We start from the raw sequence: 12,809 nt of genomic DNA, 5'->3' as shown, positions 1-12,809 counted from the left end.
GTTAGATAGTCAATATGCCTCACTATGCCTAGAGGCTAAGCCTCTCACACCATAGTGAAGCCTAGTGCGCCCGTACTCGTACCCGACTTCCTCTTATGTTCACCAACTCTCCTCCATCCAACCTGCCCAGTGCGCAATGATGCTTCTCACACAGCCTAGAGTCATGTCAAACGCTGTATTGCGATATGCAAGCCTTCACACTAGCCGCATCTGAAGCCGGAAAGCCGTGACCCTCGATGCCTCCGCGCCGCTCCCATACAAAATCGCGCAGGGGTTGTCTTCTGTGTAAACAGAGGCATGTCAGGTGCGACGAGAGGGGACCTCCTTGTGGAGCTTGTCAAGCCAGAGGGACTCCTTGTGAATATGCCACTATGACAACGATCATCCTGGAGCCAACTGTCCAAGAATCGTTTGCAGATGGTTTCACCGATGCGAAGAACGCTACTGGTGCTGCCCCAGTGTCACCGCCAACACTTCCAGACGATGACACCGCCAGCTTCCAAACTGAATGTCCAGTCTTCCCCAATGACAACAAGCACTTGCTTGAGCTTCAGCTGATGAATCGGTGGTCCACTGTGACTTACAGAAGCATGTGCACGCCTGTTGCTAAAGATGATTATGTGTGGCAGATCAAGGTACCGTCGATGGCGATAAATTTCGACTTCCTAATGAACGGACTTCTTGCAATAACTGCATTCGAAATCGGCAGCACGTTTGACAATGCACCTTATGTTCATGCCGCAGTCGAATATCAGACGCTAGCCATTGGCAGCTTTCGGAAGCAACTGCAAGATGTCCACCCGAACATGATCGAACCAATACTTTGCTTTTCGCTAATGCTGATGGTGCTTGCCCTGGCCTCAGCCCAGTGTCGATTATCCTCACGACCCTCAGTTCCAACGGAACCCCACAACGCATCGGCGTCATCGTCCCCTGCGGATGCCGATATGGTCGCCAGCACATTCATTCATTTTGAGTTGCTACGTGGTTGCCGGGTCGTTCTTGAAGGTCATGCGCAATATCTGGCAGAGTCACCGTACATACGGAGACTCAAACGCTTCGAAGAACTGCCACTGACAGCACTTGATCCTGCCATGGAAAGCGCCATCACCAAATTGACCGACGCCAATGAAGGCAGGATCATTTCTAGTGTTGGTGAACCCTATGAACACCGAGTCAAGCAAATTGCGCACTGGGAGGTCTGCAAGAAGGCTATATCATTGCTTCGAGAGTGTTTCGCAAAATGCGCCAATGAGGACTACTGCGGGTATGTTCTGGGTTGGCTAAACATGGCTGGCGAAGACTATATCAATGCCATCAAAGATAACGACAACGTAGCCCTCCTCGTACTGATGTACTGGGGTGTCCTTATCCAGACTCTTGGCCACCAGGTCTGGTGGGCGAGGCATTATGGCCGGCTTCTTGCGGATGAGATTTCGAGTCGCAGAAATGCTAATGTGACAGAGCCCGACCCTATCACGGACGACCTTATCCTGCTCGCTCGAGAATTTGTGAATCAGACCGCCCGTAGTACGGCAGTTTGAACCGGGCAGGGCAATTACTTCACGAATCGAAACCACGGAATCGGTATTGCCGTTGCTTGTCATTGGGGATCATTTTGTTCGAATTTGCACTTATGCATAAGACGACTCTATGCCCATCTGTCCCATTTCCCCGAGCTTTGTTGATTGAGCAGCGTTGTGCCCAAATCCATCGTGGAGTGGCAAAGCATGCAAGTCGAGTCCTTCACCAGCATAACAATTCCCACAAATCTCTGTGACCCAACCATAGCCTGCTGATGGCACGCGACGCTATTGCCAGACACGAGGCGGCTGACAGAGTGGGGATACGATTGCGCTTACGAATACGAATACCAATGGAACTGGACCCACTAATTGAGGCGCTCGATGTTCTATGCGAAGGAGCGATGGGAATCTCCCAGCTTGTGGCCATATGGCTCCGGGAGAGGAACTCATTCACCACGAGTAATTTCACTCCTTGCAATGACAACAGCTCTGGGCTGTGCGTAGAGATGCGCACATCGTGTGACTATGAGAAGACCTATTTAAGGCTCCGTAGTACACCGCTCTCAAGTTCTTGCACTTTGGTGTCGTGAAACTCGTTGGTCGATCAACAGAATACTGAAATAAGTGAAGCTTTGAAGCACTATGGCACCGGACGAATACCAGAATCGATTTTACACATTGGCGACGATGTTGCCCATCCTCGTCTTGCCCACATTCTCCCTCTGGCAGTGGGAAAACACCCGCGACTACGACCAAACAGACACAAGCACTATGATCTGGACCTGTGCCATTACCGGCACAATAGGCATAAGCCTAGACATTGCGCTTCAAGGGCTTTTTTCGTATGGGGCTGCCCTCTTGCTCTTCCGTAACGACGCGAAGAAGTACATCAAGGAATTCACGATCAGCGAAGACAAAATCAAGGATGCAGCTCACCGAGCAACGAGAAGAGACATGTCTCGCCGTTGGCAGTACTGGGTCTTCCTGCTCATCTTCTGCTTCGTCATGGCCGGCGCGCTCGAGGAAGGTCTCAAGTACTTCTCACTTACGGGTGCTCGCAAGTATGGAAAAGTCGTTCAAGAGCGAGACTACATTACGATTCCTGTTGCAGCTGCGGTGGGCTTTGCAACCATTGAAAACATGGCCTTCGCATACGGGGCATATAAAAGCGGTGAGAGTCCGATCAGACTTGCCATGACGATCCTGGAGCGGACAGTGTTTGGTATTCCTGGACATGCCATGACGGCGGCACTCATCGGACTTAATGTGCTGGTACGCGATATCAGACAGGAAACAATGAATATGTGGCAGATCCTGCTTGAGCCTATACTATTCCACGGCTGCTTCGATTTTATGTTGTTCGCAATCAGCGCGTACGATGGCAATATTGGCTGGGTCCATCCAAAAGGGGCGTCCAAGATATGCGTCACACTTGTCCTCGTTGTCGGCATCCAGCTCTGTCTGGCCTTGGTAGTGAAGCAGCGGTTGGACCGATATGATATAGGCTCGTGACGGTGGAGGAAGAACACTAGGTCTTGATCAAATAATCTCCTCTTTGCAATCAGGCTTCTGATCCAAAAGCAACCTTGAGTCGTCGACTCACCCGATGCTATGTAGACCTGGTTCGTGCTGCTTTTATTTCTCATTCTGACACGTGACCCATGTCAGAGCGGCGCAGAAACTTCGTCGTCATTCTGTGATATTTGAGGATGTCTGCCCGAACGCATGATTGCTTTGGCAAGAGTTTTGAAACAATGCCACTGCCTTCGAGCTCACAAGAAGAAGATCGAGAGACACCAGCGCATACCACTCGGTAGCAATATTCTGACTGCGTTCCAGAGACATGCTGTGATAGCCCCGAAATTCTAGTTCGTCGCCACCTGGGACACCAAGCACTTGATTGCATTCAACTTTTGGAGAGGAAAGCCACAAAATGTCCGCTCATCATCATGATCACGGCCATGGCCATGGCCACGGTCACGGTGATGGCCACGATCATTCTCACGATTTAGAACCAGCTCTTCAAGCGAACCTCTACAAGCAAATCAACTTTGAAGGCATAATCACATTGAACGAGGCTGAACCTCGCTCAGGTGCGGCTGTTGTCCAGAAGACATGGGATGAACGTCTTAATGAACAGCCCACCCTCAAAAGCGACGCAGACGAGCAACTCCTCATGCATATCCCTTTCGCCGGTTCATGCAAGCTATATTCGATCCTCATCCGCACCTCGGACACCGACTCAGCACCCATGACCCTCAAACTCTTCCGCAACCGCGACGACATGGACTTCAGCACGGCCACAGACTTGAAACCGACCCAAATTCTATCCCTCCCGAAGAGCAACGATGTCGCCGAGATCCCCTTGAACCGCGCTCTCTGGAACGGCACGACGTCCATCAATCTCTTCTTCGAGGACAACCACTCTGGCGGCGACGAGGACGTCACTCAGATCGCCTACCTAGGCTTCAAGGGTGATTTCATGGCTCTCAACCGCGAGCCGGTTAGCGTTCTTTATGAAGCTGCCGCAAACCCTCAAGACCACAAATTGATCCAAGGATTGACCAATGTCAATAAATCAATGCCTGGGCAATAGCCTCGTCCTCTCGCCCGCTAACACGCGAATATGTACCATCAAATGTATACCATACCATGCCATACCATGCCATACCATTCACACTCGCGTCAAGATGCTTCCAGCGCAACTCTTCTCTGCCTGGCCCGTTCTTTCTGCTTCTGTATCTTGTCCAGCTCCGTCTGCGGTGCATCGGGCAGCGTGCCCTCTCCCACAACCGTCTTGTTCGGCGCATCAGGCAGCGCACTCACACCGGAGACTTCTCGTTCCATAGCTTCAAGTTCATCCTCGACCTCATCTTCGTCCTCGTTGGACATCTGCCCAGCCAGCGCCTCGCTGATCTCTTCCTGATACCGTCTCGCCTCCTCCGTGTCGGCCATCATCTTCTCGACACCTTCCAGCCCGCCCATCTCCTTGTGAATCATGTTGAGCACCTGCGTGCCTTGTTGTAGACCGAAGAGCACATCTTTCTGCACGAGCGCGAACTCCACGCTACTCGTGAGTTTCTCGAGCTGTTCGAGCTGCGCGTCTGTCTTGGAGAGGAGGGATTCTTGGTATTTCTTACGTCGTAGGGCGAGGAGGGCTTTGGGTTTGTCGCCCTTTGCGAGACATTCGCGCGCGATTTCGGTTTCGCGGTTCGTTATTACCGTGATTTTCTTCTGGTATTGGCGGAGTTTGTCGCGTTGGTTCTTCATGTCCAGGATTGCCCTGTCGCGGTATCAGTTAGAACACAAAAGAGCCATGAACTAGAACAGGGAGATAGAGATATACCTGTCATGCGCAGAAATCTTGTGCGCACTCTGAGAGTTGCCCATCTTTGCTGCATGGCTGGCCTTGTGAGGACTTGGTTGTGTAGGTATGCAAAGAAATAACAATGAAGCTGTTATCAAATCATCAAACGTTTCAGGTCAGGTTTGCGGGTTATGCGCATATCCTGTCGGCAATACGTAATGCACCGACTTGATGCCTATCAGGGATTAGCTTTCCGGCATCATCCAGGCTGTCTGGTTAACAACGGCTAGGTGTTACGGTACTGTAGACTTACCAGGCTTCCGGGGGGCCGTAGCTCTACTCCGGCACTCACATACCTTATATTCCACTTCACCAAACACTCTACACTTACCTGGGTAGCGAAAGGCCTAGGTACTTTGCCTAGCAGGACCCTTGCTCGGGGGCTCAAGACAGCCGCAGACGGACTTCTATTCACCTTGCAGCCCCAACAGCTGCAGTCGCCTAAGTTATGAGCACTCGATAATCTTGACTGGACCTTTCTACAAGCCAGGAAACCAAAGGCTCTCCCTCAAGGATCAGACATGCCGTAAGTTAAACCAGCTCGAGAGGATTCCGTCTTTGTATTGCTCTCAGTCCGAGTCAGCTAGGCCTCAGGCTTACAGACAACACACTCGAAGGATTGGTAAATGCCTATTCAAACCCCGGGAGCACAGGAGTGCCATCATAGGCAGTATTCAACACCCGAACACGTTCCGAACTATCTTGTCATTTGAGGCAGACCTGGAGCATCGGGCGAAACGTTGACTGATGGCATATTCGTGGTCTATCCAAGTCACCGTTTGTTTCTCTTTCGATAACCCAACCACAGTACCCAACGTCGCACGGCTTCATTTGCCCGGAAAATACGCAAGAACGTCAATATGACGCAGCCACAGGGCATCGGCCGTGATGATCCCCAGCTAAACCCAAACTCTCTGCACGACTTCCACAAGGCCAAACGCGGACCCAAGAACGTTCCTGATATCGTGATGGCGTCTACCAACCAAGAAAGCGTGCCCAAGCACCCAGGCCATCCGTACGCGCAGACGAAGAATATCAAATTCGACTTCTTCAACCAGAAGGTCTCCAACGCCCCCTTTGGATACGAGCATTTCGTGTCTCTACCGCCAAAGTACGATGAATACCCAGAGGCAAGTTGGCCGCTGGTGCTGTTCCTGCACGGCGCGGGTGAGTCTCAACGCGAACGAAACGAGTCTTTCGTATCGGTCAGACACGGGATTCCCAAAGTCATCCTGTGCTACGACAAGCTAAGAGCAAACGAGGAGCCCGCCATTGACATCCCTCTGGCTCCGAGGCTGAGGAAAAGCAAGCAGACGAAGCAGGGCGATAACTCTGTTAAACCGGTGCCGGCAGAGGTATGTACCTTGTTAGCGGAGAACTTCATCACCGTGACACCATCCCTCAACATGGATTGGGGTTACGGCTGGAACGCATCCATCTTGTCAGCCCTGTTGGATGAGATCGTGGACCGATACCGGGTCGACGTCGATCGAATGCATGTCACGGGTTTCAGCATGGGTGGATATGGGACTTGGGAACTTGCCTTGCACACGCCTAAACGGTTTGCCACCGTCATGCCGATTTGCGGCGGAGGCGATCATTTACGAGCCGGCCATATTAAGCATATACCTCATTGGTAAGTGGCCTCTCACCAGTCCTGCAGATACAAAGTGATCGACGCTCATGATTGAAAATAGGGTGCACCACGGCGATCTCGACGATATTATCCCGGTGGATGCTTCGGTGCGAATGGTCAAAGCACTTGAGAAAGCCGATGCGAAAGAAGTCGAATTCACCAGATATCCGGATTTGATGCACGACAGCTGGACGGCGGCGTACAATAACCCGGAGGTATACCGATGGATGCTGGATCGCAAGAGAAGTGTAAAAGGTGACGAGGAAGGCGTTCCTGCTGAGAACAAGGTGGTACTTTCCGCAGACACTTGAGGAGTGTGAGAAAATGGTGTATTGAAGATGACATTGTATCCGTAATTTTGTATGCTAGAATTCAACGCTTTCCTCCAAAAATCAGTAGCACCTGCAAAACTCCAGCACTATCGTGGCGCATTGAAAGCATACACCAGCATTGACATAACCATTCGGATCCAAGACCACGGCTGAGGAAACGCAATCGAGTCCTTGATTGCTTGCTCCACTGGACACCGAAGGCTCTGTCGGGATCATACCGTCAGCATCAATCGCGGTACGCAGTAAGACCGGATGCTCCACCTTCAGTCCTTCACACCTTTACTCATGACTCTTGCTATCCAACGGTCCTCACCGGTAGATGTAGTTGTTGAAAGTAACCCGGGGTCGGCAACAGTGTCGTCGTCGACGTATATGTCGATAGTCATAGTCATAATCCGAGTCGCTGTTCCGCAGATGTCAATCTCCGGTTTGAGTCCTGGAATTGCTGGCTGATAGACTTACTCGGAATCAGAATCATAATCATCATAGATGATGTGAGCTGGCCGTCGACGTCGACGACGCTCTGGAATCGCAAGCGCGGCGAGGCGTACTCGCGGGCCGTAAAACATCATTGCAGGGTCATGTCGTCCTCCTCTCTGCCCAAGCATGACGCGATGTCCTCCGAAGAAATCCATAAAATCCATTGACAATATCCCTCCTGCTCAAACGATGCGGCCTTTGACCAAGTGTCGTGTCGGTGTAGCTTGAGGTAGACTGGACTAACTCTGCCGTGATAATGTACTTATACGATACTTGCGTGCACCGTCAACCTTGGCAACTGGGTCCGGCGAATGTGCTGAAGCGTTTGCAGCGATCAAGCAGCGTTTCAACGACAAACAGCTCTGCTCAGAAAAGCCAGAGGAAAAGCCAGATTCCGCGACGGAGACTCTGCCAGTAAACAGAGGTCCAGAATCATTTAAAAATGCAACACAAACAGGTGGTAAGATTGTTTGCTTGCTTCCTGATTGTCTCACGGAAAACACAGCTCTCAGGTTGCACTGCGGGTTGGGGATTTGTTCATGACCACTCTCAAAGGACTATCAATGTCGTAGTATTGACCTTTGTGATTCGGGAAGTCAGAGCACCTATAACGGGGATCCATCAATGCAGGAAACAATAAGCTGGCCTACCTTTGCACGGGACGCTGTCCACCGCTCAATAGTAGCAGGGTCACGGATGAGCTACAACCGTCGATGATACCAATCATGGAACAATCTCAACTCAGGGGATAGTAAGTACGAGCAACGTTGTCGGACGATTGGACCATCCTTGAGTGTTCGCTAGAGAAATGATATGAACATCTCGTGGAGAGACGTAGCCCGGCTATAGGGTGGCAATGAACCCCCAAAGGACTTCGTCCACAAGTAGCTGAACTAGATCCATCTCGTGCGAGGTTGCGCGGGATAGTACAAAGGTCGGGATGAGCATAGGATAGGAGCGGAATGCCGCAATCCGGAGAAACATTGTGTCTTGAAAAGGTATCCGCAAATCGTTCTTCGAAGAACGAAGTTGAGTCGCGCATCGATCGAGCCTGATCTTTATGCATTAGGTCTTAAGGGCCACTTTGGCCTTCTGACGCGTACAGGTGGCTTCGAGACATTACCAAAAAAGATCTCATGGATAGATGGTCTGCTTTTGCTTCATTACAAGGACGTTGGTGGCACCGGTTGTTGTTTGTGCATCCGCGAATAAGCCAAGAAATCATGACAGGACTAATTTTTCCTCCAATTTCTCGCACACCCAGATTCCTTTGCTCAATGTAGACACAGCGACACCCCCGAAAAACAAAAAGCAAAAAAAATAACGACACCAACAGGACTTGAACCTGTGCGGGCGAACCCATGTGATCACCGGAAATCGTCGTATTATTGACAGATATTCTAGTCACACGCCTTAACCACTTAAGGAAGTTAGTAAACTGTACTGAGTATGATGGAGTGAATCCTACGAACCTCGGCCATAGTGTCATAAACAGCTATTGTTGAGGGAAATTCGCTGGCTAAAAACTATATAGCTAGTATTTACGTGGCCCTAAGCTACCCACTAAGTGGAGCCTTACTAGCCTATTCCGGGCGTGCCCGGGCCTCTTTCAATAACTCTAAATCTTAGGGTTTTAGGTAAGCTTGACCACGAGACAACTATATAGTCCTTAGAACAACGCGGCAGCTCTCCTTAACTTTATGCTCTCTACTCGTAGTAGCTATTCTTCCTATAATCACCGCGCAACTTCTTATGCTCGATACTAATGTATGAATAAGCTTTCGAGCCATCGAATTATGTCTAGTGTCTCCACTGAATCGAAATACTAAGATATCGCCTCTTCTGGCTACCTCAACGAGCCTCCTCTCTGAGGACATCGAATTGTGTGTATTTTCTCCATCGAATCGAAATATCAAGATCTGGCCCTTTCTCTCGAGCCATCTAATCACGTCCATTTTCTACGCTGAATCAAATATCAAGATCTGGCTATTTCTCTCGAGCCATCGAATCTTGTCCATTCTCTCTCCTGAATGAACTATCAAGATCAGGCCATTTCTCTCGATCGAGCCATCTGATCACGACCATTTTCTTTACTGAATCGAAATACCAATATCCGACCCATTCTGCGTGACAACCTCAACGGGCTTCCTCTCTCAGGCCATCGACCCGAGACTCTACTCTGGCAAACATCGAAAGTCATGGATTTTTCGTCTTCCACATCTTATTTTTCGCTTAGTTTTTCGATGATGGTCATCAAGACCGCCATGACAATCCTGCTGGTCTTTATAACCTGCGCCCTTCATAGTCGGAGATACGAGATTACGCCCTCTAAAAATCAGATGTACGCCAAGGGATAGTTAGGCCGTCTTGCTGATAGGAAAGACGCACTCCCCGGTAAGAAACGGTGGAGGAGAAGAAGAGGATCCCTGGACACAGAACGTATGTCCGTTCGACAAACGGTATAGGAGGAGAAGTGGCTTCTTAGGCAAAGTACACGTCTACTCGAAGCCTTAGTATATAACTCTCTACGAGGCTGGAGGGATTCATCTCAATTGAACATAGTTAACCTGTTGAAAGCTTGGAGGCACGCTTGCTTTATCTACTTAGATAGCTCCGGTGTCTCACACAATCTAACCTACGAGGCCCGATCAGGGATCAGAGTACTGTCTTGGGGCAGATTATCAATAAATCTTTTCAGAAGGGGAGAAGGCGATGAGAGCTGCAAAATGCCCATTTTCTCGCGTCCTTGAAGCGAGACTCGCACATCTGGTGCGTGATCACGAATGCCGTACGTATAGCCTCTGGATCCGTGATATCAAATGCATACTTTAGTCTTTCTGGCACATTTTCGCGGGCATCGTTCAGCTCTTGCAAGGAGATATGTGCCACTTTCCAGTCTGCTGTTTATGGGAAGTTCTGCTTGCGACAAAGACTTTGATGTTTGGAGCATTGTTTCGAATCGTGTCGAACCACTGCCCTACGGAGTTCGTGGGCCCAATAAGAAGTTCGGCCGATGCACCTCTCCAGGCTTCAGCCGGTTGATGGTGTTCTGGAGATGCATGATCGCCATCAAAGTCTTCCCACCGCCTGGGACATCAGATCGTATGCCGCCCATAGTGGGAAGAGTTTCATACTGATGCTTTCCATCGACTGACTCAATCTTGCCGGTTTCGGATGCTTTCGCGAAGAACGAAGCAGCGCCAGTGATCTGATTTTCCTTTGGTCTTAGGCCGACCATACCAGGGACATATCCGTCGACCGTCATTCGAAGTATGTCTTTGGCTAGCACCAGAACAGGGCCCACATCATCCGGATTTATGCCAGCGGCAGCTCTAAGGAGACTCGACCAGTTTCCCCAAAAGGCATTAACATCTTCTTCGGTTTGGAAGTACTTCCAGTGAGCCGCATATTGGCGACAGCTGAGCTCACATCTAGAGTCGCTTGGCTAGGTCGTGCACGGTGAGGCTCACAGCGACAATCAGTGGGGAGCTGGACAACGTCCGTCCAAAGCTTCTGCGCGCCCCGCCTTCCTTGTGTGTCTGCAATACGTCGCTCGTCGGTTCTTCTGGATAGCAGTATTTGTCGAGAAGCCGGCCCAGCTTTCCCAGAGCGACTTTGACCTTCTCTGAAGCTTTGGCGACCTTGGGAGCAGTTGTCGACTCTTCATTAGCATGTAGACGCTCGAGGTTCTCGATGTCCAACTCCATTGTCTTCACATCTTCCGGGACCGGCACATCTTCTGGAACCGGCCCTGCTTCGCTGGTGGTTTCCTCGCCAGCTTCATTGACCTCAGTTGCTGGTTCTTCGGAAACATTGGTGAGTTGTGGGGTTGTGATTGCTGAGACAGGTCTTCTCAACCGCGGGCGATCGATACCGCGATAATCCAAAGGCGCATTCAGTAGCTTGGAGGACTCTCCTTGACAGGATGCATTCTGGTTGTCCCCTTCTTGACTTTTCTCAGACCCTCCTCGAGTAGACTTATGCAAGGAAAGTGGGCATCCCATAGGAGGTCCTTGCTTCTTGCCCTTCTGAGATTCGACTTTGCCATCAGACAGCGATCCTCCGTCGTCAACATAATCTTCATCGCCTTCGATGCTATACTTGCTCTCAGGCTCGGAACCTTCAATCTCAAGGCCATCACTCAGGCGATCTTCACCATCATCTTGTGACTCGTCGTCCCGTGCGCTCCCAGCATCGTCGCTTTATTCGATAGTCTTGTCATCGTCATCGTCTCCAACAAGAGGATCATCGTCAAGATCTGGCTCTTCTCCTTCGACAGACTCTAAGTCTGCATCAGAACCCTCCAGGCGGCGTTCTGCTTCTTTCAGGATATCATAGCGGAGATATTCTTGCTCAAATTCTGGGGTGAATCTTTCACGGAAGGTGCCGGACTGCCATCCGCGGCTCTCGAGCGCTTGTGAGAGTACAATGCCACATCTTCTTGATGGGGTGCTGGCATCCTCTTAGCCGGGACACTTGCTACATGGTAGAAGCCCGCACTCTTTGCTTCCACGAAGCCGTCAGAGCCATGTCGATACTTGTCTTCGAGGAATGAAGGCATGTAGGTCATCTCAGATTGCTTTCAATCTGCTTCAAGGGTGCAGTGATCAAAGAAGAAACTCATCTTGTAGCCTTCAAGCTCGTAGCTGGTCAAGCTCTCCCAGAAGACTGCAATCTTCATGCGTTCCAAACTGGCTTGCGGTCCATCTTTGACGCTGAACAGAAGCATTTCAATCTTGAGATTCCCCTCTTTTAGTTGAAATGCCCGTGACACAAAAAGCTCGAATTTGGTGAATGATGAGAACTGATAGAAAGGAGGCAAGCCTACAGAGCGTTCCATCGATAAGCCAGTCTTCTCTTCTGGCGTCGGCATGTTTTGCCAGAGGATGTAGTACTCTGGACCATCTTCTTGCTCATTGGCCTCTAAGCTCCTTTCTTCGACACCAGTGTCGTGCTTGTCATTGCCGGACTGGTTTTGTATGTACCATGGTGGCTGTAACACTTCATTGATGTGGCCGCGCTGTGAAGCAGCGACCCTGCCCTTGTCCGAGAAGTACTCTTTGGTTCTGCACCACTGGATCGTGTTCCAAAGCTTGTGCCACCGCTCCTGTGGTAGATCGTTGGGGAATGGTCCGATGTTGTATTCGTAATCACGAACATCCTTGTTCACCGCGAATATGCGAAGCAGGGTGGACAGGCAGAAGTCATGTCCCTTCCAGTCTTGGGTAGGATCTCCGGTGAAATAAGCCGATCTTGGGTGCTGCGCTTCCTGGAAACTGTTAGACCCTCCTTCTCAGGATGCACTCTGGGTTTGAACTTACGATGCTGGCTTCGCCACCAGGTCATCCAAAAGCTGGAAGTGGTATTCTGGCTGGGCTTATGGTATCCGGTAGTCGTCGGTGACAGAACGCATCCTGGCAGCGCCATGGGCCGGATTTTGCCTCAAATTTGAGGATAAGAAGCCGCTC

The 12,809-nt window shown here is 50.5% G+C and overlaps 8 protein-coding genes across 9 annotated transcripts; 4 read left to right on the top strand and 4 right to left on the bottom strand.

The window, feature by feature from the left end:
- Positions 1-236: 236 nt before the first annotated feature.
- On the top strand, positions 237-1,544 carry PV05_08155 (uncharacterized protein; the record flags this gene model as incomplete). Its single annotated transcript, XM_013457655.1, has 1 exon — positions 237-1,544. The coding sequence occupies one exon, from the start codon at positions 237-239 to the stop codon at positions 1,542-1,544; it is 1,308 nt and encodes a 435-aa protein (XP_013313109.1).
- Positions 1,545-2,168: 624 nt separating this feature from the next.
- PV05_08154 (uncharacterized protein) lies at positions 2,169-3,038 on the top strand (the record flags this gene model as incomplete). The annotated part of the gene is made up of 1 exon (XM_013457654.1): positions 2,169-3,038. One exon carries the CDS (start codon positions 2,169-2,171, stop codon positions 3,036-3,038), a length of 870 nt encoding a protein of 289 aa, XP_013313108.1.
- A 226-nt stretch (positions 3,039-3,264) lies between these two features.
- Positions 3,265-4,211, top strand: PV05_08153 (uncharacterized protein). The gene has a single exon (XM_013457653.1). The coding sequence runs from the start codon at positions 3,460-3,462 to the stop codon at positions 4,120-4,122; it is 663 nt and encodes a 220-aa protein (XP_013313107.1). The 5' UTR covers positions 3,265-3,459; the 3' UTR covers positions 4,123-4,211.
- Positions 3,572-4,995, bottom strand: PV05_08152 (uncharacterized protein). The gene is made up of 2 exons (XM_013457652.1): positions 4,873-4,995; positions 3,572-4,809 (listed from the first exon to the last, which is right to left on the bottom strand). The coding sequence occupies exons 1-2, from the start codon at positions 4,914-4,916 to the stop codon at positions 4,212-4,214; spliced, it is 642 nt and encodes a 213-aa protein (XP_013313106.1). The 5' UTR covers positions 4,917-4,995; the 3' UTR covers positions 3,572-4,211.
- Positions 4,996-5,189: 194 nt separating this feature from the next.
- PV05_08151 lies at positions 5,190-6,906 on the top strand. 2 transcript variants are annotated; one of them, XM_013457650.1, is made up of 3 exons: positions 5,190-5,419; positions 5,511-6,529; positions 6,591-6,906. In XM_013457650.1, the coding sequence occupies exons 2-3, from the start codon at positions 5,754-5,756 to the stop codon at positions 6,838-6,840; spliced, it is 1,026 nt and encodes a 341-aa protein (XP_013313104.1). In that variant the 5' UTR covers positions 5,190-5,419; positions 5,511-5,753; the 3' UTR covers positions 6,841-6,906. The 2 variants fall into 2 exon arrangements, with proteins under 2 accessions (XP_013313104.1, XP_013313105.1); XM_013457651.1 differs by having other exon boundaries at positions 5,190-6,529.
- A 264-nt stretch (positions 6,907-7,170) lies between these two features.
- PV05_08150 (uncharacterized protein) lies at positions 7,171-7,505 on the bottom strand (the record flags this gene model as incomplete). The annotated part of the gene is made up of 2 exons (XM_013457649.1): positions 7,171-7,264; positions 7,324-7,505. 2 exons carry the CDS (start codon positions 7,503-7,505, stop codon positions 7,171-7,173), a joined length of 276 nt encoding a protein of 91 aa, XP_013313103.1.
- Positions 7,506-10,318: 2,813 nt separating this feature from the next.
- Positions 10,319-11,871, bottom strand: PV05_08149 (uncharacterized protein; the record flags this gene model as incomplete). The annotated part of the gene is made up of 4 exons (XM_013457648.1): positions 10,319-10,786; positions 10,812-11,541; positions 11,623-11,793; positions 11,825-11,871. 4 exons carry the CDS (start codon positions 11,869-11,871, stop codon positions 10,319-10,321), a joined length of 1,416 nt encoding a protein of 471 aa, XP_013313102.1.
- A 52-nt stretch (positions 11,872-11,923) lies between these two features.
- PV05_08148 (uncharacterized protein) lies at positions 11,924-12,768 on the bottom strand (the record flags this gene model as incomplete). Its single annotated transcript, XM_013457647.1, has 2 exons — positions 11,924-12,606; positions 12,663-12,768. The coding sequence occupies 2 exons, from the start codon at positions 12,766-12,768 to the stop codon at positions 11,924-11,926; spliced, it is 789 nt and encodes a 262-aa protein (XP_013313101.1).
- Positions 12,769-12,809: the final 41 nt, after the last annotated feature.

This window comes from Exophiala xenobiotica, assembly GCF_000835505.1.
Source record: "Exophiala xenobiotica strain CBS 118157 unplaced genomic scaffold supercont1.5, whole genome shotgun sequence".
NCBI lineage: Eukaryota > Fungi > Ascomycota > Eurotiomycetes > Chaetothyriales > Herpotrichiellaceae > Exophiala > Exophiala xenobiotica.
Note: the sequence above shows the minus strand (reverse complement) of the source record. Positions and strands in the feature narration are given on the sequence as shown.